This window comes from Rhinoraja longicauda, chromosome 36 (assembly GCF_053455715.1).
Source record: "Rhinoraja longicauda isolate Sanriku21f chromosome 36, sRhiLon1.1, whole genome shotgun sequence".
Lineage (NCBI taxonomy): Eukaryota > Metazoa > Chordata > Chondrichthyes > Rajiformes > Arhynchobatidae > Rhinoraja > Rhinoraja longicauda.
In genome coordinates, this window is record NC_135988.1 from 427019 (window position 1) to 452879 (window position 25861).

Consider the following 25861-nt stretch of genomic DNA (forward strand, 5'->3'; position numbering starts at 1 on the left):
GCATCTTGGATCTAATAGCTGCATAAGTAAATGCTGGTGGATATTATGAATGTTGTCGGGAATTTTGAGAATTATAAGGAAGATGGGCACACTACAGTTTGGTTAACCCCAGAACTCACATACTGGGGAGCATGATGGAAGAATGGCAAAGATAGAACGCAGTTAAAATAGCTAAAGCTTAAACATTCTGCTGAGAGGCAGGCTTTCTTATCAGTAGTGCAGAGGTTAGTCCTTCACGGTTCTTAATTGTTCCAATCTTGCATTATAGCTGCTCCTTGTCACTGTTTCGCAGGCAGGTTTCCCAAAGGTGAATAAATTACCTTTTCCAAGGGGACGCCATTTGGTGAGTAGAATCTGTACATTTATGATATATACATATTAGATATATGGGAGGAAGATTTCTAAACAACAAGAAGCCCAAGATTCTAAATCAAAAAATACTTTATTCAAGAACTAAATACATGTTCCTTAAAAACTCCATCCAACATTTTCGGAGGCTATACAGACATTCAATACAGATATTCAATACACCAATTACTCAAAATTGCCCCCCCACCCACCCACCCTTGCCACTCATGTGGCCCACTGGCGTTGAATCCCTTCCTTTAATTTGAGGAGCGTCTGCACCACACGCTTCCCCCCATGTCCGGCAGCGGAAGGACCCTAGACTGCGTTCCTCCCCAACAGAGCCTTGGTGTTGGCTGCACCGAGTTTCAGTGCGTCCCTCAGCACGTACTCCTGCAGTTTGCAGTGGGCCAGTCGGCAACGTTCCCCGACAGACATCTCGCTCTGCTGGGAGGTCAAGGGGCTTATAATGGGTGGGGCCTTTGTACCGGTGGAACCATGGGTGTCCACCGTGCGACCGGTTCTCCTGCGCTGCGTTCCCATTTTCATCCGGGATGCGCTCCTTCTTCCACAACTGGCAAAGATTGGGGAGGTGCGGTCCAGGCTGACTAGGCTTATGCAGTCCTGGCGCGACCCCCGTCTCAGAGGGAGCTATAGTTTTACGAGGCGGGTGTTCATGGAAGTAGGAATTGGGACGGGCGCGAAGGGGATCCTCTTTGTTGAGGCGGAGGAGATCCCCTATCGCGTGTATTGGAGTTGGGGGTACGCACGGTGTCATGCGTGCAAAGAGGTCGGGCACTTCCGCAGGGATTGTCCCAGTGGCCGGGCTGCTGCGAGATATCCCAACGCAGCAACCCAGGGAAGCACTGCTGGCCCACCCGGGGCTGCCGGTTCCACCTTAGTGGCCCAGGGCAGGACTGCCCCAGGTCCCCCACGTCCTGTACCTGGGGCGGAGCTTGACGGCGAGGGGGAGGGCGAGGGGGAGCGGGAGGGATGGCAGACGCAGAGGGGGAGGAAGGCCAAGAGGAAGAAGAAACATCTTAAAGTGAGTCACCCGCAAGCGGATGAGCCCACGCCCACACCTGAGCCCACCCAAAGGGTGCCTGTTGGGCCCGGTGAGGTCCAGGCGGCACCTGGCGGGGCTCAGCAAGGAGCTGAGGAGGTTCGGAAGGGGGTGGGGAAGTTCAGTTAGGATCTGCGGTGGCCGAACAAAGGGATGAAAGAGAGGAAGCTGGTAGTGTGGAGGTGGAGGAATCCTCCTTTATGGAGGTCACCGTACCACCGCACATCAGTGGGACAAAGAGAAGACGTGGGCCGCTTGAGGAAGAGCACGGCTCTGGGCCTAAAGACAGGGGGCTGCCTACCTCGAGACCCTCCATTCCTATCGAGGATGGTGGTCCACGACTAGTGTCCTCTGGGCTGGAGGTTGTCCCTTCGCCCCAGGGTCCTTCTGAGTGTGTTATCTCGCCGGTTGTTGGGGTTGGCTGCCCTGGAAATGTGTCCCCTGGGATGGAGAACAAGCAGAAACAGAAGGGGGAGTCTAGGCTGTAGGGGTGGTTTCCCAGCCTGTGCTCCTCATTAGAGCTACGAGAGTGACCGAGGGGAGTGCAGCCCTACCGGCTGAGGAAGTAGGGGAGACTCCAGAAACACCGGCTCCTTCAGTGGGCCACAGTGAGGTTGCTCCCCTGGTGGTGGAGGCCCCACCGGCTCCTTCAGTGGGCCACAGTGAGGTTACTGCCCTGGTGGTGGAGGCCCCACCGGCTCCTTCAGTGGGCCACAGTGAGGTTACTGCCCTGGTGGTGGAGGCCCCACCGGCTCCTTCAGTGGGCCACAGTGAGGTTACTGCCCTGGTGGTGGAGGCCCCACCGGCTCCTTCAGTGGGCCACAGTGAGGTTGCTCTCCTGGTGGTGGAGGCCCCACCGGCTCCTTCAGTGGGCCACAGTGAGGTTACTGCCCTGGTGGTGGAGGCCCCACCGGCTCCTTCAATGGGCCACAGTGAGGTTGCTCCCCTGGTGGTGGGGACTCCAGAAACACTGCCTCCTTCAGTGGGCCACAGTGAGGTTACTGCCCTGGTGGTGGAGGCCCCACCGGCTCCTTCAGTGGGCCACAGTGAGGTTGCTCCCCTGGTGGTGGAGGCCCCACCGGCTCCTTCAGTGGGCCACAGTGAGGTTGCTCCCCTGGTGGTGGAGGCCCCACCGGCTCCTTCAGTGGGCCACAGTGAGGTTACTGCCCTGGTGGTGGGGACTCCAGAAACACCGGCTCACTCAATGGGCCACAGTGAGGTTGCTCCCCTGGTGGTGGGGGCTAGAGACTCTCTGGGTGTTGCTGGGGGAGTGGGTTCCCTGGGTACGTGGGGGGGGGGGGGGGCTGGGCTGTTGCGGGTCGTGTCTCTCAGTCGGATTCCGGGGGTGCCTTCAAACCGCGGGCCCTGGGGGCACCCTGTTTTTGTTCTTCCCCAGGCCCAGTTGTAGGGGGCGGGGAGAGTGTGCAGGAGCCTGGCCATTGATTGGCCGGCTCATCGCTGTCAGAGGCGTCAGGACTCTCCCGCGACAGTGATCCTGGGGGTGGGCTCATACCGGAGGGGGGGGGGGGAGGGGGGAGGAGGGGAGGGCACGTGATGTAGCCAGCTTACACAGTGAGGAGAGCGAGCTCGCACCCAGCGGCAGTCAATAGACAATAGACAATAGACAATAGGTGCAGGAGTAGGCCATTCAGCCCTTCGAGCCAGCACCGCCATTCAATGCGATCATGGCTGATCACTCTCAATCAGTACCCCGTTCCTGCCTTCTCCCCATACCCCCTCACTCCGCTATCCTTAAGAGCTCTATCCAGCTCTCTCTTGAAAGCATCCAACGAACTGGCCTCCACTGCCTTCTGAGGCAGAGAATTCCACACCTTCACCACTCTCTGACTGAAGACTCACCGTCTTCCGAACTCGGACCATGACATTGAGTGCATTGGGAGGGAAGATGTTGCTTCAGGTGTCGGTGGGTTGGCAGAATGCCCGGATTCCGGAGCTGTGTCTCGAGCGGCCAGTATCTGGGAGATTCGAGAGTTTTTGAAGGAACACCAGCACAGTAGGAGCAAAGTCCGGAGAGCTGCCAAACCGTGGCCAGACCTGGGGGGAACTATCTGGACCCTTAGTGCTATCCTTCACAGTAAAGATAGTGGTCTTCATGAGCCTGAGAAGCTTCAATTCAGGGAATATTTGAAGCTCCTAAGAGAGAGAGGCTCCACTCCCACAAGGCGTGTGAGGAAAAACGGCAGTGTATCTTCAAGTTCACAGTAGCTAGCCTAAACATAAACGGCGGAATGGGGGACCTTGGTAGATTTCACCATCTATCAGTCCTCAGAGAGGGGAAGTATGCAGTGAGTTTTCTACAAGAGACGCACACTGTTAATGACTAGCCCGCCTGGGTCCTAGAGTGGGAGGGGGGGGGGGTCTACATGAGACACCTCAGCACAAATCCAAGTGGGGTGGCTTTCCTGTTGGCTCCAACTTTCCAGCCAGAGATTGTGAAGGTGCAGGAAGTTGTGCCAGGCCGTTTGCTCTATCTGGCCGTGATCCTGGATGGCGTGCCGTTACATTCCATTAACGTGAACGCCGCCAGCACCGGCACGATGCAGGCGCGTTTACTTCAGGAGGTGACTGCTCTGCTGAGCACTATTGATTGCGGAGAGTGCGTCTTCCTTGAGGGGGATTTCAATTGTACCCTTGAGGCGCGAGATCGCTCTGGTACTCAGTGTGCCCCTGCAGTGGCGAAGAAGTTAAGAGGTGTGATTGAATCTTGTGAGCTGGTTGATGCGTGGCGGAATCTCCACCCTGATTCCAACGCGTTTTCGCGGAGGTCTGAGGGGGTGGTTCCTGTATCGATCGTGTGTACATCTCTAGAGCATTTGTCTCCCGGGTCTCGGCGGCCTCTATGCGGCTGGTGCCGTGTTCGGACCACTGCCTGGTGCGAGTGGACTTTATCCCAGCGCGCACACGGGCTGGGTCTGCGTACTGACACTTTAATAACCAGCTGCTGGAGGATCGCCGATTCCAGGAGTCTTTCAGGCGGTTCTGGGTGAAGTGGAGAGCGAGGCAGAGGGGCTTCCCTTCCCTTAAGCAGTGGTGGGATGTGGGAAAGGCTTACATCCGTCTTTTTTGTCAGGAGTACACGTGGGGGCGACCAGAAGGCGGGACGCGGCGGTCGAGTGACTCGAGAAGTAGTTACTCGACGCAGAGTCTCGCTTGGGCCGGGTCGGTGAGGACTCCTGTGAGTGGGGAGAGTTTCAGGAGAGGAAGGAAGCGCTGAGGGACCTGCAGCTTGAGCGGTCCTGAGGTGCTTACGTGAGGCCACGAGTCTAGATGCTGCACGATCTGGACCGAGCATCGCCTTTCTTTCTCTCTCTGGAGAAAGGGCGAGGAGCCCGCAAACAGCTCGTCGAGCTAATCGAGGACGATGGCTCCTCGGTCACAGCCCCAGAGGAGATGAGTGCGTTAGTTCAGTCCTTTTATGGAACTCTGTTCTCCGCAGATGGTTTCAGCAGGGAGGCTCAGCAGGTTCTGTGGGAGGGGCTACCGACTATAGATAGAGGGGTGTTTGAACACCTTGATGACCCCTTATCATTGGAGGAGTTGACTGGCGGAGCCAGTACGAGAGGAGAATGTTGGAGAGAGAAATTGAGAGAGTGTACAGAGAGGGCAGAGAAGACGCGAGGCATAGAGGGGGGAAAGGTAAACACGGTGAAGACAATATGACAGAGAGGAGAGGGGGAGAAAGAGAGGAAAGGGTCAGGGGCGAGAGTGTGGTTGAAAGGAAGAGGTGTGGAGACGGAGAGAAAGAGCAAGGGGGAGCTAAAGAACTGGTGAATGGGAGAAAGTGGGGCCAGAGAGAGAGATGGATCAGATGAATATGACTGAAGGAGAGGGAGAGAGATTAAGGAAACATGGGGAACAGAGAGAGTCTAAATCCACAGAGGCAGTCGTGTTCTGGAGAGTTAGAGGTCGGGCTTTTAGCCGAGGGTGCAAGAGTGTTGGATGCACTGTGGGTGGTAAAGACCGATCCCTATGCTATCCCAATCCCGGGACCGCTCGCCGTCTACACTGGGTACAATGTGGGTACACTGTAGGTGATGCAGACGGATAGCTGTACTGACCGGTTCATCTCTACCCTTTGAGGACATTGAACTTTGTCTATGGAACTATGTGGCACAGTGATGCAGCGGGACAGCTGCTGCCCCATATGGCCAGAGACCCGGGTTCGATCCTGACTGTGGGTGCTGTCTGTGCCGAGTTTGTACGTTCTCCCTATCCGCTCCGAACCCGCTCTGGGTTCCTCCCATATTCCAAAGACGTAGGTTAATTGGCTTCGGTAAATTTCATTGAGTGTGTGGAATACAAAACTGCCACAACATAGAACAGGTGCACGGGTGACCGATGATCGGCGTGGACTCGGTGGCCCGAATGGCCTGCTTTTAGCTCTATATCTAAACGGATACGCTACTACAATGCTGTAGAACTATATTCTGTATTCTCTATCTTCGTATTTGCTCTATTGAGAAAATAGGCAATAGACAATAGGTGCAAGAAGAGGCCATTCGGCACTTCGAGCCAGCACCGCCATTCAATGTGATCATGGCTAATCATTCGCAATCAGTACCCCGTTCCTGCCATCTCCCCATACCCCCTGACTCCGCTATCTTTTAGAGCTCTATCTAGCTGTTTAATGTACTTGATTGATTGTATTTATGTATGCTACATCTGATCGGCTTGGATAGCATGGAAAACATCCCGTCACGCTGTAGTTCGCTGCATTTGACATTTACAACTGAACTTAAACCTATCCCTGACCCGGCAACACTCAACCTGACATTGAGTACAATATGGATCTCTGTGCAACCGGCTTCTTTAAAAACCAAACATCGAGGCAGTGGCAGCAAAATGCGAGTTTAATAGATCTCTGGAGTTGCTCTTTCCGCCCGCACTGAACATTTCAGAGACCCCCCCCACCCTGCCTGAGGCCTGGGTTAACACCAGCGTTAGTCTGGGTGCCTTTCCCCGCATACCCCCCCCCCCTATCCACCCTCACCACCCCTCTCCCTCCAGACTCCCATCTTTAAGGGAGGCCGATCAGCGCTGCGGGTGGGAATGTGTTCCTTCAACGCCTTCATCTCCCCTCCCCCGTGACCGAGCAAACCACAGCCGCGCTTCCGCCTCTTGGAGTCCTCTGGAGAGCTCAACTTCCCTGCCTCTCTCCCCGACTATCTCCCTCTCCTCTGTTCCCCTCCCTCTCTCCCGCCCCTGAACTCTTTGCTTGTCCTATTTCCCCCGCTCCCTCGCTCTCTGCTTGTTGTGGGATAGAGAGATCTGGGAGTACATTGCGGTTCCCTGAAAGTGGCTCGAAAAATCATCCATGCCTAGACTCCCGCCTAGACTACTGCAACTCCCTATACACTGGGATCAGCCAATCATCCCTGTCCCGCCTGCAATTGGTCCAAAACGCCGCAGCGAGACTCCTGACGGGTACCCGTAAAAGGGACCACATCACCCCGATTCTGGCCTCTCTCCACTGGCTCCCAGTACGGGATCAATTTCAAGCTCCTCCTATTCACATACAAAGCCCTAAACGGGCTTGCACCCCCCCCCCCCCCCCCCCCCATATCAAAAATGTTCTAACCCACCACTCAATCTCTAGGTCGCTCAGGTCGGCCGACTTGGGGCTACTCACTATCCCGCGGTCTTGGCTTAAGCTCAGGGGTGACCGCGCTTTTGCAGTTGCAGCTCCTAGACTGTGGAACAGCATCCCTCTCCCCATCAGAACTGCCCCCTCCATCGACTCCTTTAAGTCCAGACTCAAAACCTATTTCTACTCCCTAGCGTTTTGAGGCCCTCTGAGGGGGCGCTGTAAAATGTTTATGTATGTGTTGTTAGGTTTGTGTGCCATTGTACGTTCTGTTTTAGCACCTGCACTGATGTACAGCACTTTGGTCAACGTGAGGTTGTTTGTAAATGTGCTATACAAATAAAATTGACATGACTTGACTCATGATGCACCAGAACAGGTCGGTGGCCAGACTACACTTGGAGAACTGTATGACAACTGATCACCCAGTTACAGGAAGCGTAGCATTTATTGGAAAGGTTGCAAAATGGATTGACCAGGATGTTACCAGGGTTTGTAGGCTTGACTTGTTGGGAGTGGTTGGATAGACTGCAGCCATTTACTTCAGAGCGCAGGAGGCTGGGTGCATAAAATCAAGTGTGACGTGCATAAAGTGAATGCTCAGAGTCTGTATTCCAGTTGAGAGAATTCAAAAACTAGGGGCAATGGGCTTGTTGAGGAGGGAGGGTGCATTTATCAGGGACCTCGGTGGTAACTTTTAACCTCAGAGGGTAGTCTGTATCTGGAATGAGCTGCCAGAGGAAGAAATAGAAGCGGATACAACAACGACATGTAAAATACTCCGAGCCTTTTTTAGGATGGGTTCAGAGGTTTATGGGACAAAGGGGACGGGCGCAACATGCCAACTTGGGCAGCATGACCACGGTGGGCTAAGTAGCCCATTCCCATGCGGTACAGTTCGGCGACTCCCTCTCTCCCATCCACCTCTTTTCTCCCCTCCCTCCCTTTCCCTCTCGCTCGCTCCTCCCCCCCGGCCCCCCCCCCCCCCCCCCCCACCCCTTCTCTCCCCTTATATCTCCCTTCCTCGGGAACACGACCATTCACATCCGGGCGATTTCTCCTGCATTAACCTCCCCACTGCTGGCAGTGAGGCTCCATCAGCCTAGGAGATAGCACGGTGGCCATTCCTTCCCGCTCTTCCCCCGCCTCCCGATCAAAGCTCATCCCTCCCAGGGCGCCCCGCCACTACCGGCTCCGCCCTCCTCCGCTCCCGCTGTGTCTGCCGTCTGCCACCGGCCGGCTGCTCCTCCTCCACAGGGCGCCGGGGCCCATCGTCCGGCCCGCGGCTACGGTCGACCGGCCTGTGATCCGGGAACAGTTCCTGGGTCAGGGCGTCGATCTGAGAGCGGCCCTGGGGAGGGGGGGGGGTGGACCGTGAGCACAGGCAGATCTCACTGCGTCGCGGGTGACCACAAGGAGGTCCCACTAAACATGGAGCGATCCGACGTGGAGAGAGCGCACAGGGAGATCCCACGGGGAGAGAGTGCACAGGGAGAGAGCGCACAGAGAGAGAGCGCACAGGGAGAGAGCGTACAGGGAGAGAGCGCACAGGGAGATCCCACGGGGGAGAGAGCGCACAGGGAGATCCCACGGGGGAGAGAGCGCCCAGGGAGATCCCACGGGGGAGAGAGCGCCCAGGGAGATCCCACGGGGGAGAGAGCGCACAGAGATCCCACGGGGAGAGAGCGCACAGGGAGGCCCCATGAGCACAAGTCCCAACAACGGGGGAGAGCGCACGGGGAAACAGGTGAGCAGAAGGGGGTGGGGGGTCGGCGTGCGGGGTGCAGACGTTGGGCGCTTTGTGACGGGGAGCTGCCTGCGGGGATTCGGGTGGCGAACACTAAGTACGGCAGTAGGGGCAGACCTTGGAGAAGGGGAGAGGGATAGACAATGAGACGGTAGAAGGGTAGAAGGTGGGGCAAAATAACGGGGAGAGAGGCAACCTGTGGCAGCGGAAGGGGCAGATGGGGGATAGGACGGGAGAACGGGTGAGGGCAGGCTAACGGGGAGAGAGGCAAACTGGTAGCGGGGAAGGACAGACGGCGAGGGCAGGATGCCTGTGGACAGACGGTAGGAGGAGAGTAGGGGCAGACGGTTGGGGCGAGGACGGGCAGACAGTGAGCAGAGCATGGACTGAGCGGTCCTGGGAGGTGCTGACATTGGGGCCGTGGTGGCAGAGAAGGCAGTGGGGAGGAGGGGGGGGGGCAGCGCGCACGGTCAGGGTGACGGGAATGTTCAAATGGTGGGGCCGAGTGAAGGGTAGCTGGGTCGCTCACCTTCTCGTTGTGCTTGGGGTCGAGGGTGTACCACAGGACGAGAGCACAACGCTGACCCCCCTTCACATCCCCAACACCATGGGACGTCCCGACACCCCACCTGAAGGTCAGCAGTCGTCCGCACCTGGGACTAACTTCCACCTGAGAGGATAAACAAGAGTGAGGGATCAACCCGACCCACGTACCACTGTCAGGGGAAGCTTCCTCCGCACTGTCCCATCACACACTCCCGGGCTCAATCACAATGACGCTTCCGCACTGCCCCAGACCCGGGTTAAGCTAGTGCAGCACATGTTATAAAGGGGCCTTAAATACAGGACAAGGTGACGAGACCCCGCTCAACCAACGGCGGCCGCCCAATGGCGACGCAACCTTCGTTAGGGGCTCCCAGAAATCGCAACAAAATGCAGCCTCAATCAGCGAGGTCCCAAAATCCAGGGTTCAAATGCACAGGCTTGGGCCAACTCGGTGCCAAATTGAACAGAAGTGCCGCGGGGATTTCAGCAGAGCTGGGGCAGGAAACACATCCCACCCCTGCATTGGGCAGCCAATGCGAGCGAGTGGGGCCAGCGCCTGCTCCATACATACAATGGCACAGGAGACACCAAGGGAAGCTCTCCCAGTGTCAACAACGCCGGCTGCACACCATGTTCCCATCGGGGCAGCCCGCCCTCCAGTTCCTCCCGTTGGCCGGCACCTCCCTCTCCCGTGCGCCGGGCCTGCCCGCCCCAACCACAAACCCCACCGGCATTGTGTGCAGGTTTACCAAGGACGCTGCCCCACCCTGCAAGCTCTGGGGAGAGGAAAGGAATAAAAAAAAACGGTGACATCCCGCCCACCCAACCAACCAACCAAACATGCCCTCCAAGCCAGCGGAGTCCGGCTCGGTCCACCGGCTGCCGCAAGGAACCAAACCGGACTGTCACTGGGGAACCCGCGACCAGCACCAATGACCCAGTCCTTGATCGCTCCCCGTGGATTGGGCGAATTCCCGCAGGTTCACACAATCCAAGTGGACTGCAACCCGCTGCTGGGCCCGAAGCACCGACTCAATGCCGCTCCCTCTGAGGGAGCAACACTAAACCTGGACGCCTCCAGGTCCCGCAGGGCCCACAATCCACTCAAACTGCCCAAACCCGCGGGAACCCGTCCAATCCACAGAAAAACAGTCAGAATCAGAGCCATTCCCGACACCAATCGCAGGTTCCCCATTGACAGTCCGGCTCAATTCCCCGCGACAGCCGGCAAAACGAGCCCGACTCTACTGTCCTGGAGGGCATGTTTGGTTGGTTGGTTGGGTGGGCGGGAAGCCGCCGCGCCCCCCGAGTCCTTTCCCCTCCCCAGAACCTAGACTAAGGCAGCGTCCCCGGCAAACCTGCACACAATACCGGTGGAGCCCAGGGTCGAAACGGGCGAGCCCGGCTCGCAAGCGAGGGCCACCAGGAAGAATAGGGGCCGAGCCGCCCCACATGGTGTGCAGCCGACGCCACTAAGACCGAGAGAGCTGCCCTTGATGTCTCCAGCGCCACCGTACACATGGACCAGGCCCAATGGTCCGCGCAACCACGCCAACACATTCAACCCGCGGCGATTGGGGAGCGGCGCAACACAGGCCCCTCCGTGTGATGCCGATTTCAAGCATTTAGCGCGGGGCCCTCGAAAGTGCGGGGCCCGTAGCAAATGCTACTTTTCCTACTATGTTAATCCGGCCCCGCATAGTCCCAGCACACACTCCCGGGCTCCGACACAGAGGGAAGGTTCAATACAGTCCCATCACTCACTCCCGGGCTCTCGAACACAGTGAGGCTTCCGCACAGTCCCATCATACACACCGCCGCGCTCTGACACAGAGGGAAGATTCAATACCGTCCCATCACTCACTCCCGGGCTCTCGAACACAGTGAAGCTTCTGCACAGTCCCATCACACACTCCCGGGATCAGTCAGTGAAGGTTCCGCACAGTCCCATCACACACAGCCGCGCTCTGACACAGAGTGAAGCTTCTCTACTGTCCCATCACACACTCCCGGGCTCTGATACAGAGTGAAGTTCCCTGTGCACAGTCCCGTTGTTTGGTCATTTACATCGATCATCTCCCTCCCATCCAGATTGCCCCACCCAGCTCAGATGGGTAAAGACAGTTTGAACAGTGCCTTGGATTTCTGTGAAGTTTGAGTGGACTCGGGTGGATCTATTTGGAAGCAACTAAATCGACAGATATACTTCGTACTTATGTGGAGTACACTGCTTATCAGCTCGTTTGAACCGTTCCTTCACTCTAGTGCTCCATTAACTGCAGGTTTTGTGTTGATTTACAGCAACAATGGTATTGGTCTAAAGCGCGAGTTCGGTATCTCGACTGAGCCGGCGCCGGTCGTGGGTCTCGCCGGCAGATCTGCAGGGTCTATACAGCCCTGCGTTTCATCCGTATTTTCCAGTTTTGCTTCAGAGGAAAGAAAATACTGCTTTAGAAAATATCAATTAGGTGTATTTATGGTTAATTTGTGCAAGACTACGATGATTTTGCAGGTTTTATTGCTTTATTCTTCGTTGAGTGAGCGAGATCGCGGCGATTTTCGTTTGCATTGTAACTTGTACCAGAGCTGCTCCTAAAGCGGGAATATGTCGCACTTGGACAGGTGGGATTCAAGGATGGTGCGTTCCCTCCCTGGTGCCAGGATCCAGGATATCACGGACCGAATGCAGAGCATCCTCAAGGGTGAAGGTGAGCAGCCGGAAGTGGTAGTGCATGTTGGCACAAAAGCCGATGGGAAGAAGTGGAAAGATATTCTGCAGCATGACTTTAGAGAGCTCGGAAGGCTGGAAAGCAGGACCTCCAGGGTGGTTATCTCTAGTTTGCTTCCAGTTCCTCGTGTTCGCGAGGGCAGGAACAGGGAAATATGGGACCTGAATGTGTTGCCGAGGAGCTGGTGCAGGGGGCAGGGATTTAGATTCTTAGACAACTGGGATCTGTTTTGGGGTAAGGGTAGGTTGTTCAAAAGGGATGTGTTGCACCTCAATAGGCATGGGACCAGCACTCTGGCAGGCAGGTTTGCCACTGCTACACGGGGGGGGGGGGGGGGGGGGTAAACTAAATAATGTTTCAAATGGGATAGTAAATGATGGAGTTAAAGGGAAAGAGAGTATAGGAATAATTAAGAAACACCCCAGAATTAACGGGACAGAAAGCTCACAAAGCAATTGGAGAGAATTGCCAAGTGTAATAGGAATCGATGTGGAAGCTGAGATAAGCAAAGGATTAAATGTACTAAATATGAATGTGCGAATTATAAGAAGTAAAGTGGACGAGCTTGAGGCTCAGATAGAGATTGGTAGGTTTGACATTGTGGGGATTACAGAGACGTGGCTGCAGAAGGATCAGGACTGGGAACTGAATATTCAGGGTGAAACACCCTATAGAAAGGACAGGCAGGTGGGCAGAGGAGGTGGGGTAGCTCTGTTGGTGAAGGATGGAATTCAGTCCCTTGCGAGGGGTGACATTGGTGCTTGGAGGTAGTGACCATAATATGATTAGTTTTAATCTGCGATTTGAGAGGGAGAAGGTTAAACCAGGAATGTCAGTGTTGCAGTTGAACAAAGGGGACTATGAAGGCATGAGAGAGGCGCTGGCCAAGGTCAAATGGAAAAGGATCCTAGCAGGAATGATGGTGGAACAGCAATGGCAGGAATTTCTGGGCATAATCCAGAAGATGCAGGATCATATTCCAAAGAGGAAGAAAGATTCTAAGGGGAGTAAGAGGCAACTGTGGCTGACAAGGGAAGTTAGGGATGGAATAAAACTAAAAGAAAAGATGTGTAAGCGGGAAGCCAGAGGATGGGGCAACTTTAAAAGGACAACAGAAGGTAACAAAAAAGGCAACACGGGCTGAACAGATGAGGTACGAAGCGAAGCTGGCCAAGAATATAAAGGACAGTAAAAGCTTCTTTAGGTATGTTAAGAGACAAAGATTAGTAAGACACATGTGGGTTCCTTGAAGGCAGAAACGGGTGAAATTATTATGGGTAACAAGGAAATGGCGGAAGAGTTGAACAGGTACTTCGGATCTGTCCACACAAAGCAGCAATTCATTCACTCAAACGTTTGTTTTTCTTTCGCATCGCCGAAAATCTGGCAAACGAAGAATAACTCATGGTTTGGGAAGTGCGACATATGCTTGTGGAGCAGCTCCATGGCAATGTAAAATAAAGTTACAATGCAAAAGAAAATTGTAACGATCTCACTCACTCACCGAAGCATAAAGCAATAAAACCTATAAAATCATCGTATTCTTGCACAAATTCATCTTAATTACACCCAATTAATATTTTTTAAAGCAGTATTTTCATACCTCTACGAAGCAAAACTGAAAAATATGGATGAAATGCAGATCTGTATACATGCAGCAGATCAGCCGGCGAGAATGTTTAGCCCCTGTGACCTATGACCAGCGCATGCTCAGTCGAGGTACCGATGTCACTTATTGGGCATCACAATGGCTGCTGCCTCAGCGCCAGAGACCCGGGCTTGCACATTCTCCTCGTAACTGCGTGAATTTTGCCCCTCAACTCAAAGTGTTACGGTTTTATAGGTTAATCGACCTCTGTAAAAGAAATGCCTGTAGTATGCAGCAAATATGAAAGTGGAATAACATAGAATTAGTATGAACGGGTGAAGGATGGATGAACCAAGCCTGGTTTCAGTGGGCCGAAGGGCATATTCCATGTTATATCTCTAAAATAAAATAAATAAAGTTATATTGGTTGATAAAAGTACAGATTATCAATGTCGGGTCACTCCTGAAAGGGAACATATTGAAGGTGAGAGGGGAACGATTTGATGAAAGACCCAGACGTAGGTGCCGAACACCTAGATGCTCCCGTTATTGGAGAAACAAACCTGCGCCCCCCCCCCCCCCATCCATCTCTTGTGCCTTCATGAGGTGGCTGCTGCACTAATTGACTACATTTCACAAGCGTATATTTTCTGCGTCCTGGCAGCTACCAATGTGCCGGCGCCGTGCTCGACAACACTTGTTAATGGGCATTGTGCACACGGGTGAGATCCACATACTGGCACTGCAACAGCAGGTGATGCCCACAATGGCTGCCTAGCCCACAGTCTATCTCATCCCTTTCTTCGTTGTTGGTTTTTAGAAGGCAACCTCTGCTGGAGACGGACTTCGGGAGCTCCAACCGCGTGAGCCTGTCGACTTTAACATCGCGGAGCTCACGGTCCCTGGTTAGAGACTGACTTCGGGAGCTCCAAACGCAGGAGCTTCAACAGCCGGCTGCGGATGGCTCGACTGCCCCGACCGCGGGAGAATAAGAGGATGAAGTTAGACTTTATCGCCTTCCATCACAGTGAGAAATGTGGGGAATCAACTGTGGTGGATGTTTATGTTAACTCTTATGTAGTTGTGCGTCTTGTTGCTTTTTTTGATATGGTTGTATTGTAATTCGAGTTTCACTGTACCTTAAGTGGTACACATGACAATAAACAGACCTTTGAACTGTTGGACGGTGGCTGGTACCAGGATTCATTCCGACGGTTGTGGTTGGAGTGGAGATGGTAACCGGGGAGGTTCCCTTCCCTAAGGCTACAGTGGGATATGGAAAAGACTCACACCTGTCTCTTTGGTCAGGAACATGCATGAGGGTCGACCAAGGACAGGATTCCATTATCGGGTGGATTGAGATATTTACTTGACATAGAACCTAGCCAGGGATGAACCTCTGGGGACCCATTCCAGTGGCGATTGTACCAAAAGAAGGAAGCGCTGAGGGACTTGTGGGTTGAGTGGTCCTGAGGTGCGTCCATGAGTGGCGGGTCCAGGTGCTGGATGATTTGGATCGTGTTTCACCCTTCTTCACGTCCGCAGACAGCTTCTGGAGCTGCTTGCCGATCGCAGCACCTTTCTCACAGATTGGGAGAATGCGTCAACCCGACTCTTTGTGTTGGAATTGTCCAGTGAGGTTGTGTGAAGGGTCTTGTAGACAATAGACAATAGGTGCTGGAGGAGGCCATTCGGCCCTTCGAGCCAGCACCGCCATTCAATGTGATCATAGCTAATCAATCTCAATCAGTACCCCGTTCCTGCCTTCTCCCCATACCCCCTGACTCCGCTATCCTTAAGAGCTCTATCTAGCTCTCTCTTGAATGCATTCAGAGAATTGGCCTCCACTGCCTTCTGAGGCAGAGAATTCCACAAATTCACAACTCTCTGACTGAAAAAGTTTTTCCTCATCTCAGCTCTAAATCGCCTACCCCTTATTCTTAAACTGTGGCCCCTTGTTCTGGACTCCCCCAACATTGGGAACATGTTTCCTGCCTCTAACGTGTCCAACCCCTTATTAATCTTATACGTTTCGATAAGATCTCCTCCCATCCTTCTAAATTCCAGTGTTTCCAAGCCTAGTCGCTCCAGTCTTTCAACATATGATAGTCCCGCCATTCCGGGAATTAACCTAGTAAACCTACGCTGCACGCCCTCAATAGCAAGAATATCCTTCCTCAAATTTGGAGACCAAAACTGCACACAGTACTCCAGGTGCGGTCTCACTAGGGCCCTGTACAACTGCAGAAGGACCTCTTTGCTCCTATACTCAACTCCTCTTGTTATGAAGGCCAACATTCCATTGGCTTTCTTCACTGCCTGCTGTACCTGCATGCTTCTTTTCAGTGACTGATGCACTAGGACACCCAGATCACGTTGTACGTCCCCTTTCCCTAACTTGACACCATTCAGATAATAATCTGCCTTCCTCTTCTTACCACCACAGTGGATAACCTCACACTTATCCACATTAAACTGCATCGTTGTACATCCCCTGTTCTTAACTTGACACCATTCAGATAATACTCTGCCTTCCTCTTCTTACCACCACAGTGGATAACCTCACACTTATCCACATTAAACTGCATCTGCCATGCATCCGCCCACTCACACAACCTGTCCAAGTCACCCTGCAACCTCATAGCATCTTCCTCACAGTTCACACTACTACCCAGCTTTGTATCATCTGCAAATTTGCTAATGGTACTTTTAATCCCTTCATCCAAGTCATTAATGTATATTGTAAATAGCTGCGGTCCCAGCACCGAGCCGTGCGGTACCCCACTAGTTACTGCCTGCCATTCTGAAAGGGACCCATTTATCCCCACTCTTTGCTTTCTGTCTGTCAATCAATTTTCTATCCATGTCAGTACCCTACCTCCAATACCATGTGCTCTAATTTTGCCCACTAATCTCCTATGTGGAACCTTGTCAAAGGCTTTCCGAAAGTCGAGGTACACCACCGGCTCTCCCCTGTCAATTTTCCTAGTTACATCTTCAAAGAATTCCAGAAGATTAGTCAAGCATGATTTCCCCTTCGTAAATCCATGCTGACTCGGAACAATCCTGTTACTACTATCCAAATGCTCCGCAATTTCGTCTTTTATAATTGACTCCAGCATCTTCCCCACCACTGATGTCAGACTTGTGGGAAGACATAGCAACAGTCCGCCCAGAAGATGTCAAACACCTAGATGCCTCCCAATATCAGAGAAACAGATCAGTGGCCTCCACCGGCTGAGCAGGGGCAATTCACTGAGGCTGGATGAGCTGATGGTGGAGTTCCTCAGAGCCAACGTCTGGTGACGGGGGAAGGGTGTTTCCCCTGTCATACACAGGGCAGTTGTAGTACTGCTGCCCCAAAAAGGTGCTCTCTGCTTATTAATGAACCAGCGCCCAGTCTCTCTCCTCAGCACACAGTATAGGCCTTTGTATGGGCAATGGCAAATCATGTGGTATCCATGTTGTCCCAAGTGGTTGTAAGGTCATAGGTGATAGGTGCAGAATTGGGCCATTTGGCCCATCAAGTTTACTCCACCATTCAATCATGGCTGATCTATCTCTCTCTCCTAACCCCATTCTCCTATTTTCTCCCCATAACCACTGACACTCGGACCGCTCCGACACGGGCTTAGGCTGGTCAACCAGGCCAATATCCATCTGGTCTGGGACCTGGACCACATGTTCCAGAGACCTGATTAGTCCATTGCCTTTCTCTCCCACAATCAGCAGAAAGCATTTGACAAAGTTTATCATGACTATCTTTTTTGGGACTCATGCAATTATTTGGACTTGGGCCACATTTTGTGGAGGAGCACCCTAGAGTACATGTTTGTATCGAGGACCATTGATCCCCTCTCCATGAGAGTCCATCTGAGCCTCGGATCCGGTGAGCTGACCAGGGATGATGAGAAATACATTTCTCACCATACATGCAGATGTTAATAAACTCACCTCGACTGCCAGGCTCTGAGGAGCTGCACATTACACCCATCCAGTCCCAGAATCGCTCCTCTAAAGGAAGTGCCGGGCTCAGCTTAGCTCAACAAACATCTGGTGAGGTTCATCTGGGTGCACAGTCACTGAGAATCCTCGCGGGATGCAGGCAGCACCACAGTCTTGGCAAATTAGGTCCACCCAGATGGAGGAAGACCAAAGCAAATTCCCATTACCCATGCCTCACAGCAGACAGAGACATGGAGACAGAGGCGGGGAGAGGGAGGGAAGAGAGGGGGGGAGAGAGAGGTGGGAAGAGAGAGGTGGGGAGAGAGAGGTGGGGAGAGAGAGGTGGGGAGAGAGAGGTGGGGAGAGAGGAGGGGAGAGGGAGGGGTGTAGAGAGGGGAGTGGGAGAGGGGGGGAGGGAGAGGGGGGAGGGAGAGTGGGGAGGGAGAGTGGGGAGGGAGAGGGGGGGGGAGAGGGGGGGAGGGAGAGGGGGGAGGGAGAGGGGAGGGAGAGAGAGGGGGAGAGAGGGGGGAGAGAGAGGGGGAGAGAGAGGGGGATAGAGAGGGGCGAGGGGGGGGGGAGGGAGAGAGAGAGAGAGAGCGTACTTACAGTAACAGCTTGAGTGTTGAGATCCATGAAGTGGAACTTGCCTCCTTCAAACTCATCGTTGAGGTAGAGGTGTAGACTAGAGGAGAAAGGGAGATCAGACCAGGGCTCAGACACACAGGAAAAGGGAAATCAGAGAGTGGGGGCGGGGAGACAAGAAGTGGGGGGAAACAAGAGACAGGAGAGGCGAAGCGCAGGGGGGGGGGGGTTAAAGAGGAGAGGGAGAGAAGAGAAGAGAAGGGAAGAGAAGAGAAGGGGAAGAGAATAGAAGGGGAAAGAGAAGAGAAGGGGGAGAGAGGAGAAGGGGGAGAGAAGAGAAGGGGGAGAGAAAAGGGGAGAGAAGGGAAGAGGGAGAGATGAGAAGGGGGAGAGGAGAGAAGGGGAGAGGAGAGAAGGGGAGAGAAGAGAAGGGGGAAGAGAAGGGGGAAGAGAGGAGAGAGGAAGAGGGGAGGGGAAGAGAGGAGAGGGGAAGAGAGGAGAGGGGAAGAGAGGAGAGGGGAAGAGAGGAGAGGGGAAGAGAGGAGAGAGGGAGGAGAGGGGAAGAGAAGAGAGGGGGAATAGAAGAGAGAGGGAAGATAAGAGAGCGGGAAGAGGGGGAGGGAAGGGGGGATGGAGGGGAGGGATGGAGGGGAGGTTGGGGGAGGGAGAGGGAGATAGGGAGGGAGAGGGTGAGGGAGGTGGAGGGGGAGGGAGGGGGAGGGAGGGAGAGGGAGGGAGGGGAGTGGGGTGGCGTGGGGCAGTGGGCAAGGGGGGATAGGATAAAAGCGAGTAGTGGGTAGAAGGGGTAGATGAGGATAGGAGGGAATGGGATGGAGTTGGACTGTGTGAGTGAGTCAGACGGAGTGGGGAAATGATCCAGGTTGAGGGGAGGGGGAGAGGGGTTGGGGTTGTCAGATCTCTGGAGGAGTGGGCTCTGGGATGGGCTGTTAGAGAGTGGGGAGGGCTGGGATGTCAGCAAGGAGCTCACTATATGAATGGAACAGGATCCAAAATCACGTTGGGATTCACCGAGTCACACCACAGGACCAGGCACAATGTCAGCCCTAACAGGTGGACACACGGCCATATTAATCCTTGGCCTTCAAGTGCTAGTCTGGACACTAACTGCTGTCAGGGATTCTCTTCCACCCCCGTCTTCCAACACTGTGCTCAGGTCCTCATCTTCTGCATCAGCCTTCTAGGAGACATCATCCACCGCCCTACTCCCATTGATCACCTTCGTCACCTCATCACTATAATCACATTAGCAAATTTGCTGATGACACAAAGCTGGGTGACAGTGTGAACTGTGAGGAAGAGGCTATGAGATTGCAGGGTGACTTTGACAGGTTGTGTGAGTGGGCAGATGCTTGGCAGATGCAGTTTAATGTGGATATATGTGAGGTTATCCACTTTGGTGGTAAGAACAGGAAGGCAGATTATCTGAATGGTGTCAAGTCAGGAAATGGGGAAGTACAAAGAGATCTGGGTGTCCTTGTTCATCCGTCACTTAAAGTTAGCATGCAGGTACAACAGGCAGTGAAGAAACCTAGTGGCATGTTGGCCTTTATGACAAGAGGAGTTGAGTATAGGAGCAAAGAGGTCCTTCGGCAGTTGTACAGGGCCCTGGTGAGAACGCACTTGGAGTACTGTGTGCAGTTTTGGTATCCAAATTTGAGGAAGGACATCCTTGCTATTGAGGGCATGCAGCGTAGGTTCACTAGGTTAATTCCAGGAATGGCGGGACTGTCGTATATTGAAAGACTGGAACGACTAGGCTTGTATACGCTGGGATTTAGAAGGATGAGAGGGGATCTTATTGAAACATATAAGATTATTAAAGGATTGGACACGTTAGAGGCAGGAAACATGTTCCCAATGTTGGGGGAGTCCAGAATAGTTTAAGAATAAGGGGTAGGCCATTTCAGACGGAAATGAGGAAAAACCTTTTCAGTCAGAGTTGTAAATCTGTGGAATTCTCTGCCTCAGAAGGCAGTGGAGGCCAATTCTCTGAATGCTTTCAAGAGAGAGCTAGGTAGAGCTCTTAAAGATAGTGGAGTCAGGGGGTATGAGAAGACAGGAATGGGGTACTGATTGTGAATGATCAGCCATGATCACATTGAATGGCAGTGCTGGCTCGAAGGGCCGAATGGCCTACTCCTGCACCTATTGTCTATTGTTACTGGGGGATGACCTGCTACATACAAGGTCATGCTGACTCTCTCTAATTAACCCTTTTTCTCCCAAATGGGAGTAAACCCTATCCCGAAGAATCCTCACCAACAACTTTCCTACCACCAGCCTATAACTTCGTAGATTCTCTCTACTTCCCATCTTCAACAAAGGAATATGGTTAGCTACTCTCCAGTCCCATGAGACCTAGCCTGTGGCTAAAGACACTATGATCTTCATCAAGGCTCCTGCAATCTCCTTCCTTGCCTTTATTAATAAGCTGGGATAGGTCCCATAATGTTAGAGCATTTACCCTCAATGCTCCTTGAGGCCCAACACCTGCTTCTTCTTGATCTCACACTGCTCTTACATAGAGGTATTCTTCACATAGATGCCACAGCCCTCGTTGTCCTTCTGCTTAGTGAAGGCAAATGCAAAATACTGGTTTAATACATCTTCTACATCCTCTGACTCCAAGCACAAATTCCCTCCTTTGCCCTTGATCTTTGAATGGTCCGACCTACCTGGTTACCTTTGTTTTAAATGTAGGTACGAAAAGCCTTGGGATTCTTACTGCCCTATCTGATGAAGGCAAGTGTCACCTTCACCACCCTGCCTCCACATGCAGAGAACCATGCACCGGACCCCTGGGACCACACACTCCCCAGAGCTCGGCCACTTTCTGTACATGTCCTGCTCTGGTTAAACGTTCCAAAACGCAATGCCTCGCACTTGTCGGGATTAAACTGTGGAGAAAGTGAACATATTTTCTGTTTCCATGTTTCTATCTATGGGTCTGGATTGGGGGATCGTGTAGCTGGGGCCTTTACCTGAAGTTGCGGGCTCCACCGGTAGACCCTTGTCGGCTGCACTCTCTGCCCTCAGGCTCCTCCAGACAGCCCCAGGATGTGGACGTGGCCTCGTTACCTGGGCATGGGGACCAGAGAAAGGGACATCTTGCACCAGGGCGCGGGAGTAACGCAGGGGGAGGGGGGTAGTGAGGGGAGCACGGGGAGGGGAATGGAGGAGCACAAGGGGAGGGGAGCAAAGGGAGTGGGTGGGGGAGCATGAGGAGGGGAATGGGTGGGGATGGGGGAGCACAAGGGGGGTGTGGGAGCACAGGGGGGGGGGAGGAGCACAGGGGGGAGTGGGGGAACGCAGGGTATGAAACATAGAAAATAGGTGCAGGAGTAGGCCATTCGGCCCTTCAAACCAGCATCACCATTCATTATGATCATGGCTGATCAGTACCCTATCCCCGCTTTTTCCCCATCTCCCTTGATTCCTTTAATCATCCAGTGAATTGGGCTCCACTGCCTTCTGTGGCAGAGAATTCCACAGATTTACAACTCTCTGGGTGAAGACATTTTTCTTCATCACAAACTCAAATGGCCCACCCTTTATTCTTCAACCGTGACCCCAGGTTCTGGACTCCCCCAACATGGGGAACATCTTTCCTGCATCTCGCCTGTCCCATCCCTCAAGAATTTTATATGTTTCACTCAGATCCCCTCTCATCCTAAATTCCAGTGAATACAAGCCCAGTTGACCCATTCTTTCATCATATGTCAGTCCCACCATTCTGGGAACTAACCTGGTGAACCTACGCTCAACGCCCTCAATAGCAAGCATGTCCTTCCTCAAAATAGGAGACCAAAACTGCACACAATACTCCAGGTGTGGTCTCACTAAGGCCCTGAACAACTGCAGTAGGATCTCCTTGCTTCTACTGTACACTCAAATCCTCCCGCTATGAAGGCCAACATGTAATTTGTTTTCTTCACTGCCTGCTGTACCTGCATGCTTACTTTCAGTGACTGGGCTACGACACCCAAGTCTTGTTGCACCTCACCTATTCCCAATCAGACACCATTCAGATAATAATCTGCCTTCTTGTTCTTGCCACCTAAATGGATAACCTCACATTTATCCACATTATACTGCATCTGCCATGCATCTGCCCACTCACCCAACCTATCCAAGTCACACTGAAGCCTCATAGCATCCTCCTCGCAGCTCACACTGCCACCCAGCTTTGTGCCATCCGCAAACTTGGAAATGTTACACTTAATTACTTCATCTAGATCGTTAATATATGTTGTAAATAACAGGGATCACAGCACAGAGCCTTGCAGCACCCCAATAGCCACTGCATGCCATTCTGAAAAGGTCCCATTAATTCCTGCTCTTTGCTTCCTGTCTGCCAACCAGTTCTCTATCCATATCAATACCCATGGTGGGGGAGCACTGGGATGGTGGGGAAGCACTGGGATGGTGGGGAAGCACTGGGATGGTGGGGGAGCACAGGGGGTGGAGAAGCACGAGGGGGTGGGGGAGCACAGGGGGGTGGGGGAGCACAGGGGGGTGGGGGAGCACAGGGGGGTGGGGGAGCACAGGGGGGTGGGGGAGCACAGGGTGGTGGGGGAGCACAAGGGGGTGGGAGAGCACAAGGGGGTGGGAGAGCACAGGAGGGGGTAGGGGAGCACAGGGGGGAGTGGGGAGCACAGGAGTGAGTGGGGAGCACAGGAGGGAGTGGGGAGCACGAGGGGGTGGGGGAGCACGAGGGGGTGGGGGAGCACGAGGGGGTGGGGGAGCACGAGGGGGTGGGGGAGCACGAGGGGGTGGGGGAGCACGAGGGGGGAGTGGGGAGCACAGGAGGGGAGTGGGGAGCACAGGAGGGGGTGGGGAGCACGAGGGGGTGGGAGAGCACGAGGGGGGAGTGGGGAGCACGAAGGGGTGGGGGAGCACAAGGGGATGGGGAGCACAGGAGGGGGTGGGGAGCACAGGGGGGTGGGGGAGCACAGGGGAGAGTGGGGAGCGCAGGGGGGTCGGGAGTACAAGGGGGGGTGGGGGAGCACAGTGGGGAGGGGGCACAGGGGGTGTAGGGGAGTACAAGGGGAGGGGTAGGAGAGCACAAAGTGGGAGGGGAGCACGAGAGGTGAGCACAGCGGGAGGGAGCAGGGGGGAGGGAGCGTGGAGGGGGAGCGCACAAGGAGATGCAGGGTGTACCATGGGATCAGGTGCCAGGCACTGAGAGGGAAGTGTTCGGGGTGATGACCCGGGACGATGGCAGCGCGGCGGAGAAGGGGGCAGGGGTGTAGGGTCTGGTTTCAGGGACGATGAGAGCGTGGGGAAGTGGGGGGAGGGGAGCATGGAACCCGGTCCCGGAGCAATGTGAGCATGGTCTCGGACCGCTGGGCACACGTAAGCAGCACACCCCTGCCCCCACTCACCTGTAGGCGCGGAGCGGCACGACAGGTGGGAGAACGAGATGTGCAGGCGGCCCGGCAGCTGGAAGAGGTGCTCCACAATGGAGCGGCCCCGCTCCGTCACCTGCCAGTAGAGCTGGGCCATGTCCTGTCTCACCTTGCCGGCCCTGGACAGCTGGGAGCACAGGCTCAGAGGTAAGCACTGTCTCAGATACAGGCCCACACCCACAGACCTCCCCACAGCCCTCCCTCCCCCCTCGCTCCATCCACCTCTCCCTCCCTCTCCCGCAACCACTCCCTCCCTCCCCCTCTCCCTCCCTCCAGCTCTCTCCATCCCTCCCCCTCTCCCTCCCTCCAGCTCTCTCCATCCCTCCCCCTCTCCCTCCCTCCAGCTCTCTCCCTCCCTCCCCCTCTCCCTCCCTCCAGCTCTCTCCCTCCCTCCACGAACCGATCCCTCCACCTCTCCATCTCCCACCACCTCTACCTCCCTGCACTCTTTCTCCCTCTATCTCTCTCTGCTGCCCAATCTCCTTCCCTCTCTCTCCCTCACTTTCTTTCTTCCTATTGCTCGTTTCATCTCCCCCCTCCATCTCTCTCAGTTAGGGGGCAGATGAAACGAGCAATAGGTTAGCTACCGAAATGGGCAGAAAAATGGCCGACGTCCAAAGCAAGTGTGAGGTGTCGTACTTTGGTAGGTGGAATTGAGTCATAGAGTGATACAGTGTGGAATCAGGCCCTTCGCCCCAACATGTCCCAGCTACATTCATCCCACCTACCAGTATTTGGTCCATTGCGCTCCAAACCTGTCCTATCCATGTATAGGAAAGAACTGCAGATGCTGGTTTAAATCGATGGCAGACGCAAAATTCTGGAGTGACTCAGCGAGTCAGGCAGCATCTCTGTAGGGAAGGAATCTCTCCAGAGATGCTGCCTGTCGCGCTGTTATTCCACCATTTTGTGTCCATCCATGTACCTGTCTAACTGCTTCTTAAATATTGGGATTGGCCCAGCCTCAACTACCTCCTCTTCCATACATCACCCACCCTCTGTGGGACCACTCAGTTTCCTATTAAATCTTTCCCCCTTCACCTTAAACCTATGTTCTCTGGTTCTCAATTCACCTAGTCTGGGCAAGTGACTGTGCATCTACCCAATCTATTAGTCTCATTATCTTATACATCTTTATAAGATCACCCCTCATCCTCCTACGCTCCAAGGAATAGAGTCCCAGCCAACTCAACCTCTCCCTATAGCTCAGACCCTCGAGTCTTGGCAACATCCTCGTAAATCTTCTCTGGGTTCTTTCCATCTTGACATCTTTCCTATAACATGATGCCCAGAAATGAACACAATACTCTAAATGTGGCCTCGCCAATGTCTTATACAACTGCAACATGACCTCCCAACTTCTATACTCAATACTCTGGCTCATGAAGGCCAATGTGCTAAAAGCCTTTTTGACCACCTTATCTACCTGCGACTCCACCTTCAGGGAACTACGCACCTGCACTCCTAGATCCCTCTGCTCTACAACTCTCCTGAGCGCGACCATTCATTGTGTAGGCCCTGTCCATGTTAGACTTCCCAAAATGCAACACCTCAGAGTTTTCTGCATTAAATTCTATCAACCAATCCTCAGTCCACATGGCCAATTGATCAAGATCCTGCTGCAATCTTTCACAACCATCTTCACTATCTGCAAAACTACCCACTTTTGTATCATTGGCAAACTTGCTAATCTTGCCGCGAATGTTCTCATCCAAGAATGTCAGGAGAAAATACAGTTAATAGCTAAACCCTTAGCAGTATTTGTGTACTGAGGGGTCTTGCGGTCCAGGTCCACACCTCCCGGAAAGTGGTAACAGAAATGGATAGAGTGGTAATGCTTGCATTCATCAGTCAGAGTATTGGGTATAAGAGTCAGAATGTCATGTTGTAGTCTTATTACATTTTGGTTTGGTCACATTTGGAGCGTTGTCTGTTGATCTGGCAGCCCCATTACTGGAAGATTGTGGAAGCTTTGGACAGGGCGCAGAAGGGGTTTGCCAGAATGCTGCCAGGATTAGGAATTACTAGCTACAAGAAGACATGGAAGAAACATAGACTGTCAGTAGTTGACGGGATGCCTGATAATATTATGAGGGGCGTAGACAGGGAATACAGTCAGAATCTTCGACCAAGGTGGAAATATCAAAGACTAGAAGGCATAGCTTTAAGATGAGGTGTGGGGAGAGGGGTAATTTTAAAGGAGATGTGTGGGGCGTTATTTTATACAGAGAGCAGTGGGTGCCTGGAACCCACATGGGTTGGTGGTGATGGAGGTACATACG

General features: G+C 53.6%; 1 protein-coding gene across 1 annotated transcript in view; it reads right to left on the bottom strand.

Annotated features, from left to right (window-relative positions):
- Positions 1–6423: 6423 nt before the first annotated feature.
- Positions 6424–25861, bottom strand: part of LOC144610234 (prolyl 3-hydroxylase 1-like) — a 59956-nt gene continuing 40518 nt past the window's right edge. Inside the window, 5 exon segments of the mRNA XM_078428831.1 lie at positions 6424–8364; positions 9290–9430; positions 18175–18250; positions 21153–21249; positions 23556–23706. Coding sequence (XP_078284957.1) covers positions 8167–8364; positions 9290–9430; positions 18175–18250; positions 21153–21249; positions 23556–23706 — 663 coding nt within the window. The 3' untranslated portion in view covers positions 6424–8166.